The following is a 27,487-nucleotide window of genomic DNA, read 5'->3' as shown; positions in this document are numbered from 1 at the left end:
CTTTTGATAAAAGTAGTTTTCTACAACATTAAAGACAGTTCTTTGTATATGTTTCCAGCATAGGGAAAGAGATTTTCTTTTTTTTTTTTTTTTTTTTTGGACTAGAAGGATTTAAAATACATGCTCTATTTTGATTGTCTAAAATACACAAATCCAAAAAATGTGACTTAAAGGAGGTAGGGAATAAACTAATGAAAATGACTGAAGCTCTTCAATTTTCAGCCTGAAACCTACCCAGGAAGGAAAATTAGGATAGGACAGTAGGTGTGGTTTTGTTGTTTTTGTTATTTTGATTGTTTTTGAAAGAAGAAAGAACCATTTCTTAATTTTTTCAAGAGATTATAGAATTTATATACAGTCAAATTCCTTATAATATGTCATCACTATGGCATGGTTTACAGAATTGCATCTGATAGCATTAACTGTTTAACAGCCTAACATCTCTATCTCTATCCTCAGACAACTGTGGGCATATTTCATCCCCTATCTGCTGATTAAAAAATACAGAGGTTAGGCCTGGTTAGAATACTGCCTATCCTTTCAATTATGTACAGAATAACAGAACAATGAGCAATACACTGTACTTACAGATCACATATATTATGGCAGATAGATGAAAAGGCAGAATTTTGTATTTTTTTTTTTAGAAATACTTCACAACTTTATTTGGAGATAATGCTGCAAATGGCATACTTCTGCAATATGAAGTCTGTGTATCTAATAATGCATAAAATCTGACTTTAAAATTAATTCAACCTGCATTGGTATCTAAAACATTCCAGTCTTATGAAAGTGACTGCTATAAAAAGCTGCAAGAACAGTAGTGAACAGTGCAAAATAAACTGAAGTAATTTTGAGATTTTAAGTCTCCTCTTTAAGTTTTCAAAGAAGTATCAAAGTAGATATCATTTGCATGATTTCTTAAATGGCAGCTATCTACTAAGCTGATAGCTCAGTATACGAATTGTGGGCTCATGTATGTATAGACTGTATCACAGGAGCAATATTGAACTAGTATGGAGCTAGTCTTTACTAGCTCTGGTCTTAAACCAGTCAGCTTGTACATTTACATATCCATCTCTTCCACATTACAAAAAATATCACAGACAGCCTCAATTCTGCAGATTTTGGAAAGCTTTGAAGCTTGACAATTGATTACATTTAAAAAAGAAACCATTCATACATTTGAGAAAAGGGATTACAATTATTTTTGCACTGAAAAGATCTCTTTTACAGCAGTGTGACTGTCTTAGATTCTAATCATCATCAAATTCCTAGGAAAATTATTTTCTGCCCAACACTCACTGTTTACATAGGCAGCTCCAGCAAAATATCACTATCTTGGAAACAGAGAATTGCTGTCACCTAGCTAGTAATAAAGCAAGAGAGAAGGGAAACACTGGCAATATATATGGAGATAAGCCTCTGTACATATAAAACCAAGAAGTTCTTAAAGCCATAACGTGATAAGGAGCTCTAGGACATAAAAGTAGAGAGAAAGGAAACTGGAAGATAATTTAGTGTCAGTGGATTCAGATATTTTAGGAAGACTGTAATTCCAGCAGACTGTCAATCCAAGCATACTCTTCTTGGAAAAGATTCAGGGAGAAGCCACAAAGTCCATAACACAGTTTTGCAGAAAGAGATTTAAGGAATGACTAAAAAGAAAGTAGATTTGTTAATTGACTGTGGTCTGTAATTATTTACACAGGAGAAGACTACTATGAGTAGAAGGCCCTTTGATTGAGTGGACACATTCAATAAAATCCAGTACCTAGGATAAAATAGGTAAGGCCAGATAAGTAATACAGCATATGTTTAAAAGAATCAGGTGGTTAAGCACAAAAATTTCCAACACTGACAGTGATTAAGTGAAAATTCCTTCCTAAAAGGGCATTCCTACTCAAACTAAAATATGGGCCAGAAAACTACCAGAATGACAAGTGGTATTACCACATCTGTAATTAAAGCTGATAATCATATTGGTCTCTTCAAGGCTATAGAAAACCTATGGATGTTTTTGCACTGGTTATATCATTTCAGGTAAAGATGACAAACTCAACAAACATGGAATTAGTTTGAGGCAGTATGCATATCTCTGTTCAAGACGATGAAAACACAAAGAAAATTATATACACAGTACAACCTCCAAGTCTTACCTGAGCTATTAATTGATGGAGTAAGGTAAATAATAATAAGGCACCAGGATTTAAGAAGGCTGTAACCTTTACCATCAGATATCACGTTTTCTTCATGATACAAACTTCAAGTGAAAAAATCTGGAAGTCTAAAATGACAGATTTGCTTACAGAAAGGAAGCTACTGAAAAGTAAGTTGAAATGAAAACTTATCTAATAAGAAGCAGCTTTCTATGAATTCTTTTAACTCCAACCATGCCCCTAAATGCCTATGCATTAAAAATGAAATTGATTTAATTTGTTCTATCAAGAAACTGAGGCTCAGGCCATCTCCAGACACCATAACAAATACTGGATTGCTGACAGAAGCCAGAGGAATCTATTGCCAGGATTGTTATTGCACTGCTAATTAGCAACAGAAATCAATGCTCTGCTCTCATGCAGATTTCTCCCCATTTGTGCCCAGTCAAGGAAACAGTGCATATTCCTGCAGAAGAATGGGGAACTGTGCTTACTGCAGAAGCCAACACACAGATCAACCTATTCCTCACTGTTAGTCTTCATATAAAGGTATATATGCTGATCTACACTGAAAAGCCAGGAATTTCATCTCTCTGTGCTGTTTAGATGTTCCATGGATGGGAACTGGAAACAAAAAACAAAACAAAATAAAATGGTATCAGGTTTGAGAAAGGTGGAAGCTGGAGATGAAACTATGCAAGGCAATATCCAGAATAAAGTCAGTATAAGGCAGCAGTGAGATCTGGATGGAAGAATTCCCTAGTGCAGCAGGTAAGGAAAGGGAGAAAGGAAGGAAGAACTCATGGCTGGCTGGGCAGCACAGAACAGAGAGCTGACACCAGCAGTGGATGAGGATGAAACATTTCAGAAATAATAGAGATTCTCTAAGTAATTTTTTCCTCAACCTTCAGGCTGAATTTTGCAATATGCATATTATGAAGAATCCCTATGAAAACTTTCAGGACTTCAAAAATTCACAAAAAGCTGAATTGGGAAACTTAAAAAAAAAACACCTGAGTTTTGAAATCATGAGCAGATGAATGTTTTGAAATATAAGGCTAGTAACACTGAAAACTCAATTTTTGTATATTTTTTGAATACACAGAATTTGTTATCACTTCTCTCTATATATGCTTTTTAAAAGTACATATCATCTACACGTAGACAGCAAGGGAGCAGATTTTGCCCCTCTACCTGACTAGAAGATGCTGTGGCTTTCTCAAGTTGTGTTCAAGGACTCACATTTGCAGTATACTATTTGGTTCATGGCTGTGTCCCTTGCTACATAACATCCTCTAACTCTCGACTCACATCCCACATCTCTCTCTTCTCCTTTACTTTTATTTCCTAAATGCACTGGGGAAGTCAGAGGTGATAATGGGCTACTAAAGTAAATCAGCTGAACATCAGGTTATGCACAGTCCCTGGAACTGCTGCCACTCCTCTTGCCCAGCACCTCTTTTGCCCACCTATTTTTTCTAATCTGCATTCAACTCCCATGAGCCACAGGAATCCCTGAGGCTGGAGTACCCCACGACTTTCTACACATTCCCAAAACCTGGGCCAAATCTATCAAAATCTCATGGAAACAAGTTCTTTCACAAACCTGTTAAGCCATGTTCTAGTTTCTCAGTCCAAATCAGAGCAAGGCTTGTGAACTTGAAGAGTCACAAACAATAAACTGTCACAATTAATTGTATTGTTCTGTTTGGGAGAAATATAAATAATGAAGAAAGCAAAAGTGACAGATACAATTTATGAAATCAACCATTTTTAGTACTTTCTCAAGACATTTCATAGTACATACTTAACACTGCAAAATAATGTCCAATTGCTAGTACCAAATTAAAAAATAAAATTATGGTGAAAACAAACTCCTCAGTATTGACATGGATGTCAGAGTACATGCCTAGTGGAGTAGCTGCTGTATTTTACTTCAGCAAGTATGAACACATCAGTGGGATCCAGCCCTTCAAAAGCAAATAAGTTGTAGAAGACACAATCCACCAAAGCCTGTATTCAAACCAGAACAGCCCGATAGCTGAAGGACTCAAATTCAGAAAAAGTTAAAATTGCTGCATTAATGTTCACGCAGGTTAGCATTTTGTTATTAACACTGGAGAGATTAAAATGTTCTTTTTCTCCAAGATTCATTCTGACTCCAAGATAACTCCAGCTTTCAGAAAAAAAATAGGATTTCTGAGGAACACGTTTTGGCATGGGTGTGACAAGCTGCACTTGTCACTTCATGGCAAAGCCTTGAAGAATTTTTGTTACTGCTCACCAATTCACTGATATCAGCACATGCCAGGGGGGATTCACAGGAGGTCAAAACTGCACCTGTGAGGATTGTCTGCCTGCACGCAGAAACCTGCCCTACAACACACTCAGCTTTCTGAGTGTCAGGGGCTTGCCATGCAAACAAAACAGAGCTCAGGTTGAACTAACTTTTCTTCAAAAATCTCTGCCTAGGTAGAGATAGATAGTAGAGATAGATAGTAGAGATAGATAGTAGAGAAAAGGGTAGTTTCTGGTCATTAGCACTTCAGCTCTTCCTAAGCCCAGATCTAGGAAACATCCTTCATAGATGCCAAGAGCTGTAGCTGCATTGTTACGATTGTATTGGAACCAGCAGCTGTGCAGAGCTCAGGAAGTTAGTAGCTAAAACTTCATCTATGGATGAACTTTAAATCATTCAAAGCAGCTTCTTTGCCAGTTAAAATACCATTACTGCTCCTTGTAAGTCTATTATTTTTATATGGAAATCTAGAAATCACAAAATAAACTACTGTCAGATTCTAAAGAGGGATAAAAACACATAAATACTTGAGAAACATAATTTTCACCTGCTAAATGCTATTAAGTAAATGCTGTAAACTGACATGGAATATACTAATAGAAAAGCCAGTATTAACAGTTGCCAAACATTTGTTAAGAAAAAAATAAATACATATTTACCTTTTGTGGAAGAGTAATAATTCTCTTGTTCTTCAATGAATTAAATGCACGGAATGATGGAAACAGAAAAAGAAATCAGCAAATTTAAGGTTAGAGAAAGAAATGTGTTACGTGTGACAATGGCAAGTACAATAAGCAGTACTCTGGCATATGCAGAAGTAATGCAGAAAATTAAAATGACAAACCATGACAAATAATAAAGCCTGTGACGTTTTCTTCAAAATTAACAGGAACAATGAAGTTACTGAGAACCAGATTGTGGACTCCTTAAATATTCCACTGAAACAGTATTCTCACATCGAAATTTACGAACATTGCTTTAAGTATCATTCTGACTTCTGAAAGACATCACCCAGTTTTAGTTTCTGATGCCTTTCCTGAAATTCTGAGTATTACAAATTTATCTTCGGTTAATGGAAATCTGTAATACTCAATAACCACTCAACCATGGAAAACTGGTCTTTAAGGTGTTTAAGGAAAACATTAAAGACTACGAGCCTTGAATTAATTTGCAAGAGTTAGCAATGCTGAGAGTAAAGATTCCACAAGCTGCCTCAAAATATGCAGTGTCACCTAAGAATTTCAAAATAAAACCAGAAATATGAAGACAAAACAAACAGTGCTAGAAGACTAAAATCTAAAATTGAAATCACTTCTTCTTCCAGTCAATGATGGATCTAAGACAGGGTCTTAACTGCAAGCATTTGATCTTTTACCATCACTCAAGCCAGACTCTCACTGCAATTACATTTAACTTCACATACACATGAAACTGTTTTTTTCCTTTTTTTTTTTTTTTTTTAAGGATCTTAATTAAATATACAAAGATACTTGCAACTCTAATCCCTTATTTCTCAACGTGTTAATTTTCCATATGAAATTATGATTCCTGTTTGCTAAAAGGAACACAGGATATTGAAACATTTCATTTGTGGATGTTGTGACTACCATTGAAGACTTGTACACATACTTTATGTACATATTATAGACATGAACTTCATAAAAGCATCTCCCATTCATTACCAACAGAGATTTCAGTTTGACTTTCCTTCACGAAACAGCTGCACACACGCACATGCACTTCAACCCGCATATACAAGAGCTATGCAGCTTTTTGTGACATAAGCCAAGACACAGTAATACCTAATGCTGGTCAGAGTTTCATTTTTCTAATGATCACTGCATAAGGCTTACTTCTGTAAATACCTGCCATTGGAAACATATAAACACTCTAATTCAGTTATGTTTATTGGTACTCTTTGTATGTAAATAGGTTGCTGATTATTGCAGTTCTTATTCCCATTACATGATTTTTGAACATGAAACTGTTGAAGCTGGGAAAGCGAAACCAAGCCGTGAAGTGTCAAACAGAAGCAGACACATGGAGAAAGACCTGCTTTCCTTGAATTAGCTCATTTTTATACTACAAACCATCATCATTTATCTTATTGGTTCAAAGATTTCAATAGTATACGACATGTTTTTTCTTCACTTGCTACATTTCCTAACAGTATCTACCATTGCTAAAAAGGAGTGTAAATAAGTCATACAGAGCTTCAGGCTTTATTAGTAATTAATTGTTACGCAGAAGTGCAGAGACCCACCCTATTCAAGTGAAAATCCTGATGAGATCTGAGAGTTGGTGTGAGATAAAATGGTAGTGTAAAGATCACGGAAGTATACTTTATACAAAAGTGCCATTTAAAAGCTGTGCAGCTACACAACAGATTTGTTGTACGAACAGACAAAAAAGTCAGTGAAGAATTCCCACCCCTCTTAGCTTCCTTAAGTGATTTGCACAGTTCTATCAAACATGATGCAAATAAACTCTGACGCAACTCTATTGCAAATTGGCAAAAGATAATATATGGAGAGCACAGAATTGTCCATATCACAGCTTAGAATTTTATTGCTTTAGTAACAAAATATCTCTGTATTATCAGATCATTATATAGAATTTTCAGTTAAAACAAAGAACGAGTAATGCTTCACTTGCAGCACAAGTTAAGGTAAATACTACTACATTGTGAATTTTAGAAAACACAAACAGACATGCCTAAATCAGAGTAAACTTTTATATTCAAGCATCTCAAGATCTGCAGTTGCATTAACAACCCAGTGTGGAAATTACTGCTAATGGGGTTGCAAAGAGAAACATATTGCCATGCCCTCCTTGAATATCACAGTGATTAAAATAAAAGTCATGTTCTCTAACAAACACAGGAGCCTACAATCTTAACTGTAACTTCTTTAAAACATCTGTATGTATTGGCGTGGCTAAAAATTTAAGACAGAACTCTTTCAAGAGAAAATAGCCAGTGTGATTTCTAGTTTTTTCAGTACTAGGCAAAGTAGCTATCTCCTTAAGAACAGTCACCAAAGAGCTTGGTTTTACTGTTTTTGAGTTGTTTTTTTGTGTGTGTGCACGCAATTATGCTATATTGTGGTTATTAGATTATCTTTTTACTGAACTTTTTCTTCTACTTTTTCTCCCCATTCCTCATTGGTAGTACATGCACGTTTACATCTTTAACAGAATGGGGAAGATTAGTCTTCCTACAAGACTTTCTTCTCTTACGAAGTAGATCTACTGGAAAGAACCTACTCAATTAAGTCACAAGTTGACAGTTTATAATTTTAAAACCAAAGCAGTAACTAAGACAATAACGCTTGATAGAAGCAAAGAAATAGCCATTGTTTTTTAGTTCTAAACTTGATAATGAAAGAATGGAATGTCTAAGATTCACCGTTAGTCCTAGGAGAAGCCTTATTAGCATGTGGGTTATCATCTGCGACAAAAAAGAGATAAAATATCACACTTTCTTGAGAAGAAAACCACAGCCACTCTTGCTTCTTTGTTAACTCTCATATTTTCCACAATGAGAATTTCAAGGAGTAAAAAAATTACTCAATTCCTGTATACTTCCTGAATATGTAAACAGTCAACAAAAAACAACAGTATTGATATAAAGTCATTCAATCTTTCTATAACAATTACTATGATTTGCAAAACAGATATAGATTGATACGATCTATATTCAACCCTTCTGACATAACAAAATTATAGTGTATGTGTAGTGTAAGAAAGTGTTTTACCACAAAAATGATACTTTACAGTACATCACATTGTATTTCCTTGATATGCAGGATATCAACACTGACCACCAATAAGGATCTTCATTTTTAAATGAAGAAAATGCAAAGAACTTTCAAACATTACTTCTTGTAACATTTATAGATCACACTGGATTTTGACATTTTCTGTACCCATGGTGACTGCAAACTTAAATCAAATTAAGTCATATTTCAGTTCAAAGTACAGTGAATGAAAATCTTTCATGGACAAATATATTGAGATTCAATTGTAACTAGAGTCAACGCACTTCTAATCACTCATCAAACTCTGATATTCACGCAGCAGGAATTAAAGAGGTGAAACTGATAACAGAATCTGATACCGAAAATCAGAGCAAATATTATTTCTTATAGCCTCACTGAAGCTACTCACCTAGAGAAGGTTAAGTTTATACATACTAATATGCTTATATCACATGATACTGTCAAAACATTTAAAAATATTTTGCAAAATCTATTAAATTTAGTACTTCCTTGTAAATACACTCTCAGTCTGAACACTGTGTAAAACCTGGGCATTATCAGAAAATTCTTCTTTCAAATGGATAAGCTAATCACACAAAATCAAAATACTATGTAAAGAAGAAAATCTGTTCAGCCTTCAATTCCACTGCCATATTGACATCGGCGGTATATGATGCATAACAAAGTAAATAACCTATTTATTTTCTGCATATGGCGCAAGCATATGAACCACAAACACGAATAAGAGTTCAGTGAAACAGCACTGTGTTACAGATATTCATGGCACTGATAGCTTTTAAAACGAACAGCAGCTTTTGCCTTCTGTTTAAAGTTCACTTTTCTTTGCTCTTCTGCATACCCCATACAACCTCTTCTCTACTTAGTTCCACAACATGTTCTACATTCGCTTCCAAAGTTTTTAACAAAACATTAACTAGCATTTTGTTCCCAACACACCAGTTACCAAGAACAGCTGAAAGATAACAGACAAATACCCACAGGAAAACCAAAATAAATTAAAAGCTGAATTGTCATTGTATATTGTACCAAGTTCTGAAATTGCAGATGAAGCATGAAAGAAATTTGAAATGCACCTTTCATTTCACTTCCCTAAAAAGCTGTCACTTACTAGTATGTAGAAATAGAAATTGTATATGTATATTCAAACTTTTTATAATCAAGTCCTTAGTTCATTACGAAACACAATGAAAAGTCTCAAAAGTAAACTTTTAAATGAAAAAAAAAAATTGTATTAGTATTTTAACCGTTCAGAATACACACATGTATAAAACAAGAACACATTTTAATGTATGTTAATTAAAGGTGTACTATGCCATCACAGTTCAGTCTAATAAAATTAATGCAAACTGACTATCTATGTTAATGCAAGTGACTTTACATCATACAAAAAAATACAGCAATCTAACATGATTAAAAGGTCATAGTCAGCACTATTACCTATTTAAGAAAAAGATCTGCCATCTTCAGTAAGGCATAATAAGGTTCATTGAGGCACAACACATAATCATCTGAAACATTTCTTTCATTTTCACACAGAAGAAAATCATTAGTTGTTGCTTGTTAATGAGAAGAATGGGCTTTTAAACACAAAAGAAAACCTGAATGCACACATATTACCTACTGTGAAATTATAACTAATTTTATGGCCATTTGATTTTTCTATAATAGTTCAAGCTGTGTGTGTAATACGTTGCTAGAAAAGGCAGTAGCAATATTTGCACCTATTCGATGTTAGCTTGTAAAAACCACCTCCCACAGCCACTAAGTCTTCATTGTCATCTTCAAAAAAGAGCAGCGCTCTTTGCCCAATCAATTTATTCTTAATAATGTAAGAGCTGATGAACTGTGCCTTGATATTTCTTGCACTGATTGTTTTAATTCTTTAATCACTGAACTTGTCCCACTCCAAAAGGAATTTTTCATATTGTGATTTTTGTTTACGATTAGTCTATGTAAACAATACACAGCAATTAATACAAACCATAAAATAAGAACTGAATAACACTGTCAAAATATTTGCTCCAGATTTCTTTGGCTGAATACAAACTAGATGTGTTCATGGAAACTACCATGACTCTAACAGGAATTTTAAAGCAGACAAATACAAAAGGCTACTAGAAAATTAAGGCAGTTAAACCACATATAGTAACCCACCACTCAAAATCTACTAGACTTTCCAGACTACAAATATGCTTTCATTCTCTTCTATTTGGCAGAGTTATAGCTTTTAACATGTAGCTGTGAAAGCAGAATTTAAGCAAAGCGAAGAAAAGTAAGAAGGCAAAGAGTTAGAGCCATCATAAGCTCATTATTTGATACCTTGCTCTATACTGCCACTTCTTACTGGAACTTGCGGTAGCTGTCTTCCCCTGCGACTGCTGAAGGATGTGTCTGCAGGAGGAGACTGGGTGGGACTTCCTTGTTGATGTATTCTGCAGATGAAATGAAGATAAAATAAAATAACCCAAAGGAAGAGAATTGATATATTCTTATTTTCAGACACAAATTAAACTGCAAATAGAGAAGATGAGTTTGAAAAAATTTGCATTTGATGTATGCCTTATGCATGTATTCAGGACTGGACAACTAATCAACTTCTATGGCTTCACGTTTAGCTTTTCTAACTGCCTTCCATCTAACGAGAAAAATTCTCTATCCTTCTGTTTTTTTCTGTTTTGAGAAAGTACAAGTCGAACAACACTCAACTAAAAGCAATTTTCTAAAAATCATTTATGATTATTGTTCTCCTCTACTGGTACAAAGACAGCACAATATGTCACCTTTATATTTCATTGACTTTCGTGTTCCCTTCGTGATTATGCCCTATTGCACAAGATCACAGAACTAGACAGCAAGCTTTTAATGCCACGGCACTATGGGTTACTTTTTCCTTGAACTTAAACAAGGAAAAACATCTTTAGATGTGTGTGTGTGTCATGTGTGTGTCTGTGTGTGCACAAACTGGAAAGTGAACAGAACAATGTATAAGATTTTCAGTATTTTTACCTAAGCAAATATTGTAATCCCCTTGACTTTGGCTGAGTTGTATCTACCACTATTTCAGAGCACTTTGGCTTCTTGACTTCTTACACACACATACAGCACCTTTAACATAATGGGCACTTTTAGAATGCTTGTAAGTTTGCATTAGTAATAGGTAGGGCCACTGGTAATAACTAGAGAAAAAGCTTAAGTAAAGCAAAGGTGAAAAGAAGGAGATTGCTGAGAGGGACAGTTTGTTAAGTAAGCATCCGTGTCAGCTACAGTAATACCATACTAACTACTGCAGAAAAGCACTGTTTATCTACTGTGCTAAGAGGCAAGTAGATAACTTGCAGTTTTAAGTAATGCACTTGTACAAGTTCAAATTAATTTTAGCTTTCATACTACGTAGATCAACTGACTTTCTTTAAGACTGAGATTTAGCAGTCAGAAAAGGATGTGATTTCCTGCATGGTGTTGAAGCAAAATACTTAAGTAATTTTCAGATGGATACGAAACAAAACACAACAATGGAAGGACAAAACACAGCTGATTTTTTACTCTTACACTAACTATTTAAGATCAACAGAAGTACCATCTAAATGGTGAAGATAGGCAGCATAAAGGATATGGGGAAGTGTAAATACCATGAAGAGAGGATAATCTACAGTGCCAGGATGAGTGAACGCGCCACGTATGCTCAGGAAAGTACAATACCACACTGACACCTGGGAGGCAGAACATGAAAGCTGAACTGGACATGTAATAGCAACCTTGTCAGAAGTGGAGAAGGTGGAGCCGAGCCTCCGGGCGCAAGGTGATGCACAGAGCATAAGGCTCTGACACTAGAGTGCTCACTCGACCTGGAGCGAGCGTGATGTTTTCCCCTAATGACTGGCTGTTCAGTTGTTCGTGGGGCTGGAAATCCCCTTCTAGAAAGACATGGTAGCAGACCCCTAAAACATCAGGGCCAAAAAGAAACTATTCAGTTGTTAGCTCTAGGCACACCTTCCCATGCCCCCCTCCACCAAAGAATGTCACAGACATTGGCTGCAGGGCCAGGATGGGCATTTCAGACCCAAGTTATTAATTCAGATTATAAATCCATTTCCAAAAGAATAAACTACAGAACACTCACTGCTGCAGATACACATCACTCTACTTGTGGAACTGCTGAGCACTGAATAGGGTAGACCATTGGCCAAAACCCTAGCTGCGTCTCAAACAGCAAACACGAGCTAATAACATGTATGAGATAAAAAGGGCTAGCACAGAGTAGGCTATAAATACCTAGTTTTAACATAGAGCATTTCTGTTTTCAAAACATACCTTCTGTCTTTATCAAAAATAGTAGCTGGCTTCCAATTAATGTCCCAAAGAAGGACAACTGGTAATTGCACACACACATCATTTCCTTAGGAGTCTGAAGCAAGGAATCTATTTAAGTAACTTTCTGAGGCAGAAACTGACACAATTATACAGTTCTGAAGGAACTCTGATGAAAACATCATTAAAATATGCAGCAAAACGATTAATCGTATTAGTGTAATTAGCAGCACAATGATTAGTAGTTTGATTACGTGTTTTGCAAGTATTAGACAACCTAGAACATCTCAGGTTTGGAGAGCGACTAAGTCAGTGTCCACCTGTGCCTTTTTACTAGTTCTGGGTTTTCTGGCAATGTAGCTTTCTGTAAATGATAATATTGCATCCTTTATTTCAGAAATGTCCATAAAGCCACTCATGATATCTTTTCATTGTGGGTTTCTATTTCCTAATTTCTCCAGATTTATGAACTGTCCCTGCACACACACAGCACATCTTTCCCCGAAGTTACAATCAAAATAACCAAGGGACTGCCTAGTTTGTAATGTAAAGCTATCACACACTTACAAATTATCCTTAATAATAACAATAAATAAATAATAATAAAAAAAGATTGCATTTGAAATAACATTTACACAGATGCCTACCAAGAATAAAGGTTTCGTTTCAGGACCTACCAATGGCAGCCTACATGGAAGTCCTGCCACGGTGATACAAAAATAGGATTTGGTTCCTTTTGCTGTATCTTTCTCTTAAACCCTGACACTTTCTAAACTCCTAATTTGTTCTGGCAGTAGCAGCAACATTCTTACAGGGACTGACTCCCTGATTTTACAGGATGCTCAAGATGAAGGTGATGAGCTAAGATCTGAAAATGCCTGTTCTGTCTCAAATATAAATGTAATCCATGCTGGTCTAGAAGAAAGATCAGTTGCAGAAATGAAGAAGTCTACAATATCTGATTTGGAGAATGAGACAGAGGAACAAGGATGGGAGACAAAAGCTGGTGTGTGTCTGAAGAAATGAGAGGGAAGTTAAGAAGTATAGAGAGGACGGAATTAAGGAGAGAAAATTTGAGAGAAAGGACACCTTATGATAAATGACATTACAGCAAAAATATGTTGGTATCTTGTTGCTTGGTATCACTGCTTCTCCCAGAGGAAGGTAACATGACAAACTGTCACTCAACTGGCCATGGACCACAGGGGCATTCAACAGGTTCCACATCTGCCTTCCCACAAGGAAAATCAAGCTTTCTTCTCTTCAGACTGATATTTCAGTGACATCAATAAAAATAAACAGATAAATAAATCACAACAAAACCACATGCTGGCACATGTGGAACTATGAAAAACTAAAACTAAGAGTGCAGTACCAATCCAACACACCTTTGGTACAGGGACCTACATAACTCATAGCAAGCACAGTTAACAACTGTATCATTATGTTTATGCAGCCTTAAATTTAGTATTTTGAGGGTAAGAAATTAGGGATGGATGAATACACATCAGAACTCTGATGAATTGTTTTCACCCACTTTTTTTTGTAGTCACATTCATACAAGCATAAAATTATCTTCTATTTTCACAGGAGTTTAGCTGCTTCAGAAAATACTGAGTCTCATCTTCAGGCTTATCTCACTGAACCATTAAGGGAACTGTTAAAACACTTGTAAATTTTTGGGATGTTTTTTTTTTCCCTCCTCTTACACTGATTTCCTAAAATATCACAGTACTTAAGAATGTGATCTTACACGTTGAGCATGTTGAGGGGTATTAGAGGGAATCTGATAGCATGCTGGTATCTTATTCTCTGTGAGCACCTGAGCTACTTGTAGATAACATCAGTAAATTACAAAATAAAAGCTAGATCAAGATAGAAATGGATAGTAGAAGAATTACTATGGAGTCATATTTGCCATTTGACAGGCAAATTACTTGCCTGTTATCAAAATCTTCTGGCACTGGTGCAGAATTAACAGTATGATGTAATTCTAAACTATATCACTTCAATTTGTTTAGAACTTTGCATGTCACTTCTAATAGTAGTTAACCATTTTATGGAAAACAGAAATCTATACCATATGCTGTGAAGTATTAAAAGGAAAAAACATAATTCAACATTTCCCTACACTCCTTTGTTGCCCTGTGTTCACTGTTCTTAAAATTGCTAGAGCTTACTTTTCTATTGTGGAAAATAAAAAAGGAGCTATGGTGACTGACACTTTTGGAAACTTGCTTCACTTAAGGAGAAAAAGAATAGTCTGTGAAATAGTTATTTTAGGTTGTCTTAAAAACAAACAAAAAAACCAACCACCACTTATCTCTTGATAATGACTACATTAAGTTAATTATGCATTACCTCTTAACTAATCAACGCAAAATGGGAAAAGAATTTATCTCAGCTCAGCAATGATTAAAGTATGAATTCATTAAATTCCATATAAATTCTGTATATATAGACACTGTAGCAACATTTCACCATTATCTCCAGACTTACTCTTTCCCACATACCTGAATATATCATCAAATGTATGTTGTAACTTGCATAAGAACTGTAAGAAGCTTTGAAATATCCGGGAAAAAAAAATCTCAAAATTTCATACTTAGGCTGGTCATTTTAATTAGAAAAACACATTGCTCATGCCTCTAAAAACAATTTTCACAAATGTAACTTACACGCTTAGAGGTAAAGTCATGTGCTGTTAATGTATTCAGCATTAATCCCTCATAAGAACAGTTCTTACAAATCAGTTCCTTTCAGAAAAAAATATCTGAAATTTGGTTTCACGATTATAATCCACACCAGCCATACAATAATATTACTAAAAAAACACATGGGATTTAGTGAAGTATGTATTTTAGATCTTGACATCTGTAGAAGGAATATGCACTCAGCTCAGATGCTGAAATACCAGGTTTGAAATGTGAATGTACATCCAGACAGATACATTAATTCCTCCAATCTCATATGTTGTGGGATTTCCTTTTATCTGACACTTTCTTCCACACTGTTTACACTGTCCTTCTTTAGAATCTCTTACATTTCATTTTCCTTCCCCATCCTTTATGTTCCCATGTCCATTTCATGCTTACATTTCCATTTTTTCCACCCCAATCACTTTATATCCAACTCTCATCTTTTCTTCTTTCTCAGCCTCTTGCCAAGGTTCATAAAACCATTCAGCCTGCATGATTACCAACAACTGAGACCACTGCAGTCTTGGTCCCAGGAGCTCCCTTAGTTTTCAGAAGTTAAAAATAGGAAAAAATATGGATGTAATGAACTGAAAGGCAAAACTGCTGCTGTTTTAAAGACAGCAAGGACCTCAGCCTTAACTCTGGCAATATGCCTGGTCTAAATTGAAATAAACTGCTGCTGGGACAGCAGAAGCCTCAAAACCAAAATAATAGTAATCCGGTCCTTGAAGCAGTAAAAGAAAATAAAAGTTCTGAACTTTTTTTCTAGATAATGTGTATTTGCTTTGAAAATAAAATGTGTCTTTGTTATTCATGGAAGTTTTTCAATCCTCACAATGTAAACAGATGAGCCCCTTTGTTCATCAAGAAAACAACAATCTTCTGGAAAAGGCAGGATCTCAGTCCTCCTCACTGCTCTTAGCTCAGCCAACACACAGGCTTAACCAGATACACACACACATGATTAAACATGTATCCTTATTTTTTCCACTTGTTCTTAAGAATTTGAGTACATAAGCATTTGCTACTGAAAGTTACAATAATAATGCATGCACAAGAAAATTCAGTGGAAGCAGAAGGTAAAGTATCGGTGTCCATATTAACTTTATGTAATGACAGCTTGCAGAATTTTTCAACATCTTTTTATATAGAATTTAACATTTTTTATATTAAAATATGAAATTGCTAGCTTGGAATATAGGAGTGTGATAGTGTAGCTCTTTCTTTATCATTTGATCAGATATCTCTTGAATTATTAGTCTCCTCATGTATTCTTCTCATTATTAAAGTTATTTTAACACAGACAATTTTTTTGAAAAACAAGTATGGTAAAACATAGAAAAGGGTGAGTATCATACTAATGAAATATGCTGTGCATTTCCAAATTTCATCTTACAGAGATCAAGACAGTGGCAACAGGTCTCATACTTTGGCTTACTAAATGTATGATTGCTAGTCTTTACCTCCCAATTAATCTGCAATGATGGAGACTGCCAGAAAAATTGTATGGTATTGACAACACTACAAGCAGTGATAATAAAATGGATGCTATAAATAATGCTGTAAATCATATGGTAACATGGCTTATGGCATTGTTATGCATATTCTGCTTCAAATGTAGTATTAGATGTATATTATGAACACTGCAATCAGTTTGATCATAAGAGACATTTACTCATCAATCCTACCTTTCTGTTTCAGCTGCGGAGCCTTTCCTAGCTTGTTTTTGGCTGCTATATCTTTCCACTTTTCTGGACTGCCTGTGGAATGATAAGTCAGAAAAGAAATAAACATAGAAGAAAAAAATACAAAACCATGAAGATCTCATATTTATTAACGCATTGTTAAAGTAATAACAGGAATGGCTGACAGATGAAAAGGTGACAGCTATCTTCATGAACAGGTTTGTGAATTTGGGATTAAAACAAATGGCCCTGATTAGCTTTGACTGAGGCTGGTGGTGTGAAGGTTAAGAGGTACCAAAACAGGGAGATGACATTAATCCTGACTGGACATGCCACTAGCTCCCATTTCAATCATGTCTAATTAGATACAATGCTTCTCCTAGGTCTATTAGTGCTCTCTTGCTAGCACTATAACAAAAGCAGAGTAGACAGTAGGAAGAAAAAATGCTAGAGAAAGGACCAATAATATTCAAACAGAAACTTTAGGAATTGCTTTTAAATCTGTATTTATAATGCATCATGCATCATGTCATAATGCATCATCTCAGATTCAAATAAGTCTGTTATTTGACGTATACTGTATTGATAAAAACTTGGCTTTTCAAAAATTTTGTTCACAACAATGTTCATTAACATTGTTAAAAGATTATGAGAAAGACTGAAACAAGTCTGTTTTTTTTTCTTCTGATTAATAGAAATGTATTAGAAGCTTATTTATTTATTAGATTATGAAAACAGTGACAAGTCTCATGTTTCCAAATTTCTATTATTACCCAAAGTAAAGAGAAAATTTAAAAATTAGGATTTATAATTTAAATTTTAAACCTCTGATAATCACAAACACTTAGTTTTTAGGGGAAAAAGAAGTGTGTACAGAATTTCAGGAGTGGATAAAGAACGACAGTGATGATTATTCATTGTTAGATCGTGGAAAGTACCAACCCTTACTTGCACACCGCACAGGAAAGAGAATGAAGAAATAAGTAAGAAACTTGCAGTGATACAATCAACTTCTATACTAAGGTATAAAAGGATTACTGTGGGCAAAATAAATAAATAAATAAATTATAGTAACGAATAAAGATTTGAAAGATTTGGTTTTAAACCTTAGTGGTTATACAAAGAGTAACCCAGTGACTGAACTGGAAGATACGCAAACAGCTGTAGCATCAGCTTATATTCAAAGAATATAATCACAGTGTATTTTCACTGCAATATTTGATCAGCATTACAGTGTGACACAGTCAGAGTCACGAAAAAGGAAAAAATGCAGAAATATATAATGTGTGTTTTCTTACATGTTTGTGATTATTTTTTTTAATGAGCAGAGGTACACATGAATACCCAACGCCTTCCAGTTTTCAAAATAACATTTTCTTACAAAAAATAGTCTCTTGGAATAAAGATCCTTTATCACCAAACTGACTTTTCCAGATTTATTTTCTGGAATATATTCCCATTTGTTATTTATGCTTTTGCCAGGTCAAACACAAGGTAGATACACAAGGAAACATAAGAAACACATATAGCTTTAATTAAAACCTAAAGTGACCAAAGTATTTGAATGTATCAGTAGATCCACAGACTGCAGCATGATCTTCCAAATGATGCCACCCTTTTTACTTTCTGCTTGGTTTATTAGGGGTTTTATTTTTCCCTTACTCCTTTATGTCACTCTTGACACTGTGGCATTAAGTACAGTGGAGAAAAAGAGTACATAGTGACTACTCACTGTAGTATGAAAAAGAAGAAAATGTAATATACAGTTCCAGTGAACTGAACAGACTTTTTTCTCTGCTCTATGTTCTGTTACTGTGAGCAGCAGGTGTTAAAAGTATGATTAAGATCACAATTTTCTCTGTTTCTTTCCTCTTGCTGAGATGATGCTGTGTGCATTCTGCACAGCTCACCAGCATACCACAGCACTCGCAGTCCTAAGTGGACACTGCAGGTAGGCATCCTTTCATGCCCGTATCAAATGTACAATGAGTGCATAGGGGATAAAAAAGATGTTCATGCCATATTTGAATTTACCTCTACAATGTACTTTATAGGGAATTAAATACTATCTATGAACAATACATGCATACCATGTACTTCTACGTAAAAAGAGAAAAAAAAAAACCAACCCTAGCTATTTAAAAGCTTTATGCAGGGCATATAAAGATAATGTATAACTATAGCCAATACCTCATTTACTTGGAACTATGATTTGAGTAAATAAGGATACCTCTGTGCTGCTCCAAGTTTAGCACTTAGGTGGTCTACACTGTCCTGTTTTGGAATGCAAGACTCCAGCGTCCTTGTTCTTCACAAAATTTGGAAACATGGATGTAAATTTGGACAGAATGAGCAAAAACAGAGAGATGGTCACATGCAGTGAAGGTGAAGACATGCAATCACATATATAAACCAGATGCATTAAGGCACAATCTGCAGTCTAAGTCTTATTTCTCACTTCCCCTTCTGTTGATTTAGTCCATACACTTTAAAAGAATGTTAAAATTTAGAGATATAAGAAACTAAGATGCAAAAAGGATGAAAGCCACAATTTTAAATTTTAAACAAAGTCTTCATGCCCTACACAACAAACAGCAGCAGTGTAGCTTAACAGTTGCTGTTATCCTTCCTAAAAAAAAAAAAATGACAGTATGGTTCATTAAACTAATGTGTAAACCTACATACAACATCTTTCCCTTACATTGAGAAATTTTCCAGTTTTCCTGAAAATGCAAGCAAATTTCATACAGTTTAATATTTTATTGCCAGCAGTTCTGCTATGGTAATCATTAACAATAACAGTTCAATAGTAAAGGCAGAAAAACTTAGCAATTTAAAATAAAATTCAAATCACATACAGGATTTTTTTTTTATTTCTATACTAGTTTCATTTCTGTTGAAGTCATTTAAGAACATCAGAATTTGTTCATAGTTTTCAGCTTGGCATAGATATTATTAGCATCTTGGTTTATTGTTAGCTTGCAATGGAATATATCACACAGACTAATTTCTTTTTCTCAGTAAGATATATCAACATAAGATCTTTTTCAAGTATCAGTCTTAGCTCTCAGAAAGTAAACAATAAAATTTGCAGTATATTAATAATCTAAATACAAATTAAATCTGCATCCATACTTTCAGTGTAGTGAGCAAATGCTAAAATTTCTGTTAAGGTTCTAAATGCAACAAATTTCATACCAAACCAGTAAGTCATTACATACACAGATAAACACAATATGTATTATAAATACAGACAAGTTATTCACAGTTCATGTACAAGACACGTGCTTCAAGTTGCTTATTGCTGTTAAATATAACATAATCCACAGAGGTAAATGAAAGAACATTGCTATCAAAACTAAAAACTAGAACTCCCAAAGAGGCAAAAAAAAACACATTTCTATTTTTAAAAAAGGCCTTAAGACATCAAGAATGTCACATTCAATACTTCCTGATTTTTCCTGAGATTTCTGAAAGGCTGAATCTACACATGTGAACAGGGAAGTCACTACTCTGAAGGCTTGGCAGCTCCTCACTCATTCCCAGCACTTCAGTTCATGTCTTTCTAAACTGCCCCCCCCGATTCATGTTGCACAATGTGGCTGAAAGAACAGGCAAGAATTATTCCAGTCAAATTAGCCTTCCCTTGGCAGTATGTAGCACTCCTCAAGTTCCCATGGCTGCACTAGAAGCACCACTGTGCTCAGCAGGTGCTTCAAGATGGCACTTAGACAAGAAGTTTACACATGCATGGCCACTAAAAGCAACTTCTCATGAACTGAAAGTATAAATATTTTTAAAATGTTTATTTTATTGAGTCTTGGTTACATGCTTAATTTATACCAAGACATCCAAAAAATAACGGTGTAAGTAAAACGCTCACCTAGCGTTCAGTTTCCATTCTTCTTGTTTCTAGCACTACTTATGCTTTCACATTTCACCAATTACCAGAAAGTCTTTCACTTTAGAGAGAATTTCTAATTCTAATTTCTAATGTATAAAAAAAAAAAAAATCTCTCAAAAATAAAGCTGCCAAATTCAACCCAAAAAGTTATTCTTTAAAAAAAATCAAGAAAACCAAACACTTGTTAATTCTTAACACTGAAGTATAGTGTAACACATCTTCATCTTTTCAAGGCTTACCAAGGAGTCATTTTTTCCAATATGGAAAGTGATTTTCAGAATAACAGTAATGTTGCCAAGATATTTACCAAAATGCATATTATGAACAATTATCAATAAATACTATGCTGCAAACATTGAATTGGAATGATCAAAATCACGTGGAAATCACGTGTAAGTCTTTCGTTTAAGAAATACTCAGGAATAGATCTTGATTGCATTTTATATGCAAATTGGGCAATCTATAAGAATTCTGGAATGTTCTCAAATGAATTGTAAGGTGACATCTGTCGAAGTCAATTAATCTGTGAAAATATGATCTGAAAGTGGTGATAAGTAATTGTTAGTTATCCCTGTTCATCCATCAGACACTCAACACCCATAGTATCAACTGTCAATTTAATAAAAACACACCTTAAAATAAAAAAGTCAGAACTGAATACTCCTGGCTAACTGACAAATAAAGGTGAGAAAATAATCAAAATGAATGTAAATTCAAAGAACAGAAAATTTCTACAAAGATAAAGCATTCCACGCTAATATTCTACACACTGGATGGGCACTGACTACACTAAGAAATGAGACTGCAGTTTCTCTAACACAAAATATTGCCCCCCAAAGACTCTGTATATTGCAAGATGTTTATTAGAAGGTATTAGATAATTTCAATCTTTGATACATTCAGAAAAATTTGGCTGAGATCAGAAGGCTTTAATTCTGCATTAAGAATGGAGGCATCCAAATGAGAACCCATTTTCACTGAAATGTATTTTAATTCTAATCACTAGAATGACAAGATTTTAACATCAATTCTGATCCACAGCTTAAAAAATGTGAATAAAAATTTACTTTTTAAATGTCTAAAATATACAAAGTACATTTGCAAAGAGTTAATAACTGTCCCACCAAAGGGCTCAGAATTAATGTTGTTAAAATACTGAGAAATGCTGTATCTGAATGGCCAATTTTGAAATAATGTTTCACAACTTAAGTTTTATAATTTATAATGCTGTCTTAGGAGAAATGTTATCCAAACACAGTTACAGGTCTCACACTCTTCCAGTTTGCATTAGTTGAATACACCCAGTATCAAGCAAACAAGAGAAATTAGAGTACATATGTAACAAATGGAAGCATTCTTGAATAGAAAGCAACCACCATACTCAAAGTAACTGAAAAAGTTATAGTTTTAAGAGCAGATTTTTTTAAGAGTGTACGCAAGTATGGATTATTTACATGTGTATTCTCTCATTCACTGTAACACAAAAAGTTTGAATTTAAATGTCAGTAGAAATTATGTCTGCTTCTGATATAGATTAATCAGGAAAAAAAAAATTAAAAAAACAAACAAAAATCCCACTGCCAAAGCAATGAAACACCCAAACTGACATGAGTAGAAAGTGCATAGTCAGAAAAACATACAGTGCTTCTATTAACTATAATTCACATTCTGTGTAAAAATGTATTTAAAGCACTGGTGGCTTTAACAAAACCTACCTTATTAGGAAAACCTTTTCCATGATGAACATCCTAATTTAGGACAGAGTTTAAGAGCACTGCCAATTTCTATATACATCAATCAGCAAGAGATACCAAGATTTCCAACATATCATGGCTTTTTTTTTTAATTAGGAACAGTTTGTTTGAATAGAAAAAAAAAACAAAAACAACACAAACGACAGTAAAATTAAACACCTAAACAAAAACAGGCTCTACAACAGGTATTTATCATATTATAAAGCACCATAGTCAAAACACCACCACCATTTACAGAAGCAGGTAAAACAGACTGAAGAACATTAGCAGACAATGCTTTGTTTTAATGGACGTCTGATTATATGGCTTGGAACTGTTCAGGCAAACAGAAAATCTGTAAGGCGTTAATTCTAGGTGCTTTATAACAGTTCGATAAAATGCAGGGATGATATCTAAAGCTCTATTTTATTTTGGGCTTCTGGAGTTTAAAGGTATGTCTCTACAAACATGCATACTTTCAAATTTCAGAATACTCCTCTAAGAGTGCAAGATGCAGTAAGCCACCTTTCAGCTGGGAGGAATTGCCTAGTACCTGTCATCCTCCGGAGATGCATGCTGGATATGAATCCTGGGACTAGTAGGTCGTCTCCTCTCTAGGGAGGGGGACCATCTACCCCTGTTTGCCCGTTCAACAAAATAGGAAAAAAACAGGACATTTAGTCTGTGATAAAATTAAATATATGGGACTTGGGACTGGAAAAATACCCCACAAAGTAATAGAAAAGCGAGCATCACAATATTTTTACTAATTTCCAGGTATATTATTATGGCTGCTCACTGCAGAATTATTTCAGATGAAACTAAGGATATGTTTCCAAAAAATCAGAACTTCATCATATTAACTTAAATCTTCCACACAGCATACCATACATTATTCGTCTCCAAAACTAGACTATTTAAAAGCCTGCCTGAATTACAACAGAAAGTTGTAATTCAAAAACAGAAGAGTTTTCAAAAGAGCATATGATATTATTTTCTATTGACTATTGGCTACCATATTGTTAAACTAATCCCTCCTTCCAAAGTACTCTTTGCAGTGAAAAATGCATCCATGGTAAATATATAGAAGCATGAAGTATAAGAAAAATCTGAAGACATAAAGTGACCCTTCTCTGGAAGACAGTGAAAGAGTCATCTTCTGCTCCATTCATCTGCCTATAGAGATCTCTTGCTTTAACTGCAATGGATGTACACATGCTTACTAATAAAAAGCTCAGTACATTTTAAGAGTTAGGCTTTTGAGTAAACTATCACAAAACTGGTATGACCATGATTGTCACAAGCATCTGTTTCTTCAGATTCTGTTCAACTTTTTTGTAGCAGCAGCAGAGACTCTTGATGTGTCAAGGACTCTCTCAGCAGAGCAGTGATAAATAAACCAGAGCTCTTGTTCCTGTGATAGTGTGGCAGAATTTCTTACTCCCTAATAAAGTTCTGTTGCAGAATCAGAAAAGTTAAAAGATAAAAATAACAGCTTTATACAGGTACATTTCTTATTCAGTAACTTCAGTACAAGAGCAAATACTAATTTACAGTTAATTTAATAAACCTAACAATACTGTACTATATAATCTAGTGTCTTATTGTGACTTTTTTGTTAACAATTTCATTTAGTTTACAATAACACACAGTATACTGTAGATTGACGTTGCTTTTGTTTTTGGTGATGTTATGGGGTTCTAAGAGTATACCTGTGACAATTTAGAAAATCCAAATTGACTGATTAATTTACAAAAGCAGCAAAGCGTTTAACTAAATGCTGCACAGTTGTGTAATAGTCACTTTCTGAGGCATCCTTCCAGTCCATGTAATAAGGAAAAGGGTTTGATTTATGCAACATGCAAATAACAAAGGTTTCAAGGAGATTAGCATCACTTGAACATCTGCTGGAATTCTCAAGAGGAAACAGGTTGTTAGCAGTTACTTTCTTTTTCTCTCCAAAGCAGGAGCCAAAGAAAATGTTAATGCATCAGTGCACTCAAAGCCCTTAATATGCTGATATCCACTCTAAGTATCAAATAGCGTTTGATAGAATTAAGTAGGGCATGCAGTATGATCTTTGAGAACATGCTCTGAGTTTTAATGACCATGAGCCACAGTAAAAAGCAGAGAAACATGCAGTAATCTATTCCTTTACGTGTTTGAAAATAATCAAAACCACAATGCATTACATACTTGCAAGCAGTTATTTTACTCCACATATTTTTAAATATAGTGACATTCAACATTGCTGTTAAATGCATGCATGCAATATGAACACCAAGTGCTTCAGATTTACTAAAATAAAAAATAGAAAATTTACAATGAAATCAGATCAGAAGTCTTAAACAGATCAAATGATGCTCCAACTTCTCTGTTATCTACTTACGAGTTTAGCTTTGTATCTTGTCTGAGTGGTAGTGACCAGCTGACATTAAAAACACTGGGGATCTTTGAAACATTTGAATTCCTACTTCACCTCAGATCAAGCCCAAGCAGAGCTGCACTGTGTGCTACAGATAGGCAGACTCTATTCTACATGAACTCTTTACTTTGCTGTATTACTCACTTTTACTTGCTCAGAATTCCACTACCTAATCCTCTGAGGAGCAAAGCATACAAGTGTTACCAATCTGTACAACTAATTTTGTGCTACCTGCTGTTACACACAATAATTTCTTGGAACACGAGAAATTTACACAATCAATAAGCCATACTTGATATTAACAAGTAACTGTCACTAGCTACAGTCTTAAATATCACCAGATCATCTGGGGAAGAGGCTATAATGATGAGAAACCACAGGCAAATTGATTCGGGAAATGTAAATCCCATGCCTATGTGCTTTCGTGATTTGAGGCTGTTGATAGCACACAAATATCTCTGTTTTAGGACATGATACAAAGAAGCAGAAATTTTGAGACATGGTGATGACAATGAAAACTCTTACAGTAGCAGCAAAAACTGATTTTATGGGTTTGGAAGGTTATTATTACTAAATTATAAAACTAAAATATGTCTTGTTGATAACTACAAACCTTGACAAGATAATTATTTTGACCAAAAACCTAGAATTTTTTTCCTGAAGAAGATATAATGCCACATTTATTTTTATATTTTGAGGATAGAAAGACTATATTTTAAAATCTACAAATCCATACTGTGAATTAAAATAAAAAAAGTACCATAAGCACAACTAGAAGTGCCTTCAACATAGTTCCTACATAAGATATAAAAAAAAAGTTGTGCTTTAGAGATTGGATTTCACAAAACCCTTGTGTTTCTCCCTGCTAGAAGCAGAATCAACTGTACCTGACAGTGAGTTGTCCCATCTCTTGTCAGAAAGTATCCAGTAACAAAGCTTATAAAAGCTTTTCCATATTGACTATTGGAGTGTTTTATTATACTTGCTTACAAAAATATTATTTCCTAATGTTGTGAACCGTTCTAACATTTGCTGGTGTTGTGAACCTATAAGATAGATAAGCCTACCATACTGTAATTTTAGTGCCTTACTCTTGTCTTGTTCAGCACAGACAAAAATGTTTTCTATGTTCCTTGAACTTCATTATTTGTTCTTCAAACTAAGGACTCTTCTATCATTACATGCAAGTGATGAGTAACCTCATGCTAAAGTGTAAGTGGATATGTTCAACAGTGGAGTATGAAATTTCCTGAAATCAGTTTACCTCAAAACTATAAGATTAAATTAGTAAGATTAAATTTTTAGATACTAAATACAGCACGTTCCTGCCAAAATTGGGCTGAATTAGGAAATAATATCTATATATAAATTTAAAAAAAAATTCTTGATGACAACACTCTGACAAAGCCACACACCTTGTTATTCACAACAAAACCACCATGGAAATATTCAATTTGAATTTCATTTAATTAATAAAAAAAAAAAAAAAAATCTACACCCCCATAAAGAATGCCATGCCAAAAGAAAGTTTTTAGTCAGCCTCAGGATTTATGAAGCAAACACATAAAATTCTTGACAGTTTTTTTGGATCTGGAACCAGAGGCAAACTGGCAAAAACTTCTGGCAGTAGAGGCCATTACAAGAAATCAAATTCCTCTCTTTGTGAGCAGCACATCTGAAAAGCTGCAGATTCTACTCAATGTCTCATGGGGAGATGTTGCTGGAGATGAATCTAAGGACACAACAGATCTAATTAATGTCAGTAACAGATACAGTTTTGAGGACAATATTTTAACCAGATATTCTACCATTGCCAGCTACTGTTCATTAAAAATTCCAGCTTGATGGCTGGCATCCTGAAATAAAACTACAAAATGTAGACTACCTATATCCATACATTATTGCATTAAATAGCTACTTGCACATTAGTAAAGCTGTATGTAAGTACACTCATAGTAATATAATACTACAATACGTTTTCTAAAATGTCTAGAGTGGTATCCTGTGTTTTAGTGTGGATGGCCTTATTTCTTTTTATTTTATTTTTTTGATGACTAGGCATACATTGTTATGCTATTTAGTGCTTTATCTTAAAAAAAAGAGTGAACTAATGTAGATCAACTTGAAATATTCCAGTAGGGCATGAGTCAGTTCTGTGCAACAAGAGCACAGCTTGAGAACAGTAAAATTGCAATAAAAGAGCAGTAGGAGGCTGGGGAGGAGGGAAAGGAAAATTCCCCCCATACATGAAAAAACAAGAGACATCTTTTCTCAAAGAAAAACATCTGCCTTTCTTCACAGTTACTTTCCCAAAATAATACATTGATACAACAGTTTTCCTAACTGTATTGTAAATTCACTGAGAAAGCAACTTGATATTAACTGCCATATTAGTTTGCATTGAACTGATGTAACTATGTCATAGTAGATGGGAGTTTACTATAGCCTTAAGTGAAGCTAAAGCCTCATTCTAAAATGGTGTGAGTATCAACCAAA

At 34.6% G+C, this 27,487-nt stretch overlaps 1 protein-coding gene across 42 annotated transcripts in view; it reads right to left on the bottom strand.

Moving 5' to 3' along the window:
* The window catches only part of RIMS1 (regulating synaptic membrane exocytosis 1), a 290,925-nt gene that overhangs the window by 78,367 nt on the left and 185,071 nt on the right, over positions 1-27,487 (bottom strand). For 10 of the 42 annotated variants that reach the window (XM_052675412.1, XM_052675535.1, XM_052675145.1 and 7 more), the window contains 6 exons: positions 23,120-23,203; positions 19,160-19,237; positions 16,933-17,004; positions 11,993-12,175; positions 10,557-10,669; positions 5,118-5,147 (listed from right to left, as the gene is read on the bottom strand). In XM_052675412.1, the coding sequence (XP_052531372.1) occupies positions 5,118-5,147; positions 10,557-10,669; positions 11,993-12,175; positions 16,933-17,004; positions 19,160-19,237; positions 23,120-23,203 (560 nt within the window). The remainder of the gene's footprint in view (positions 1-5,117; positions 5,148-10,556; positions 10,670-11,992; positions 12,176-16,932; positions 17,005-19,159; positions 19,238-23,119; positions 23,204-27,487) is intronic. The other 32 variants (XM_052675297.1, XM_052675450.1, XM_052675360.1 and 29 more) reach the window with 11 other exon arrangements.

Source organism: Tympanuchus pallidicinctus, unplaced genomic scaffold, assembly GCF_026119805.1.
Source record: "Tympanuchus pallidicinctus isolate F22 unplaced genomic scaffold, pur_lepc_1.0 scaffold1, whole genome shotgun sequence".
Lineage (NCBI taxonomy): Eukaryota > Metazoa > Chordata > Aves > Galliformes > Phasianidae > Tympanuchus > Tympanuchus pallidicinctus.
Note: the sequence above shows the minus strand (reverse complement) of the source record. Positions and strands in the feature narration are given on the sequence as shown.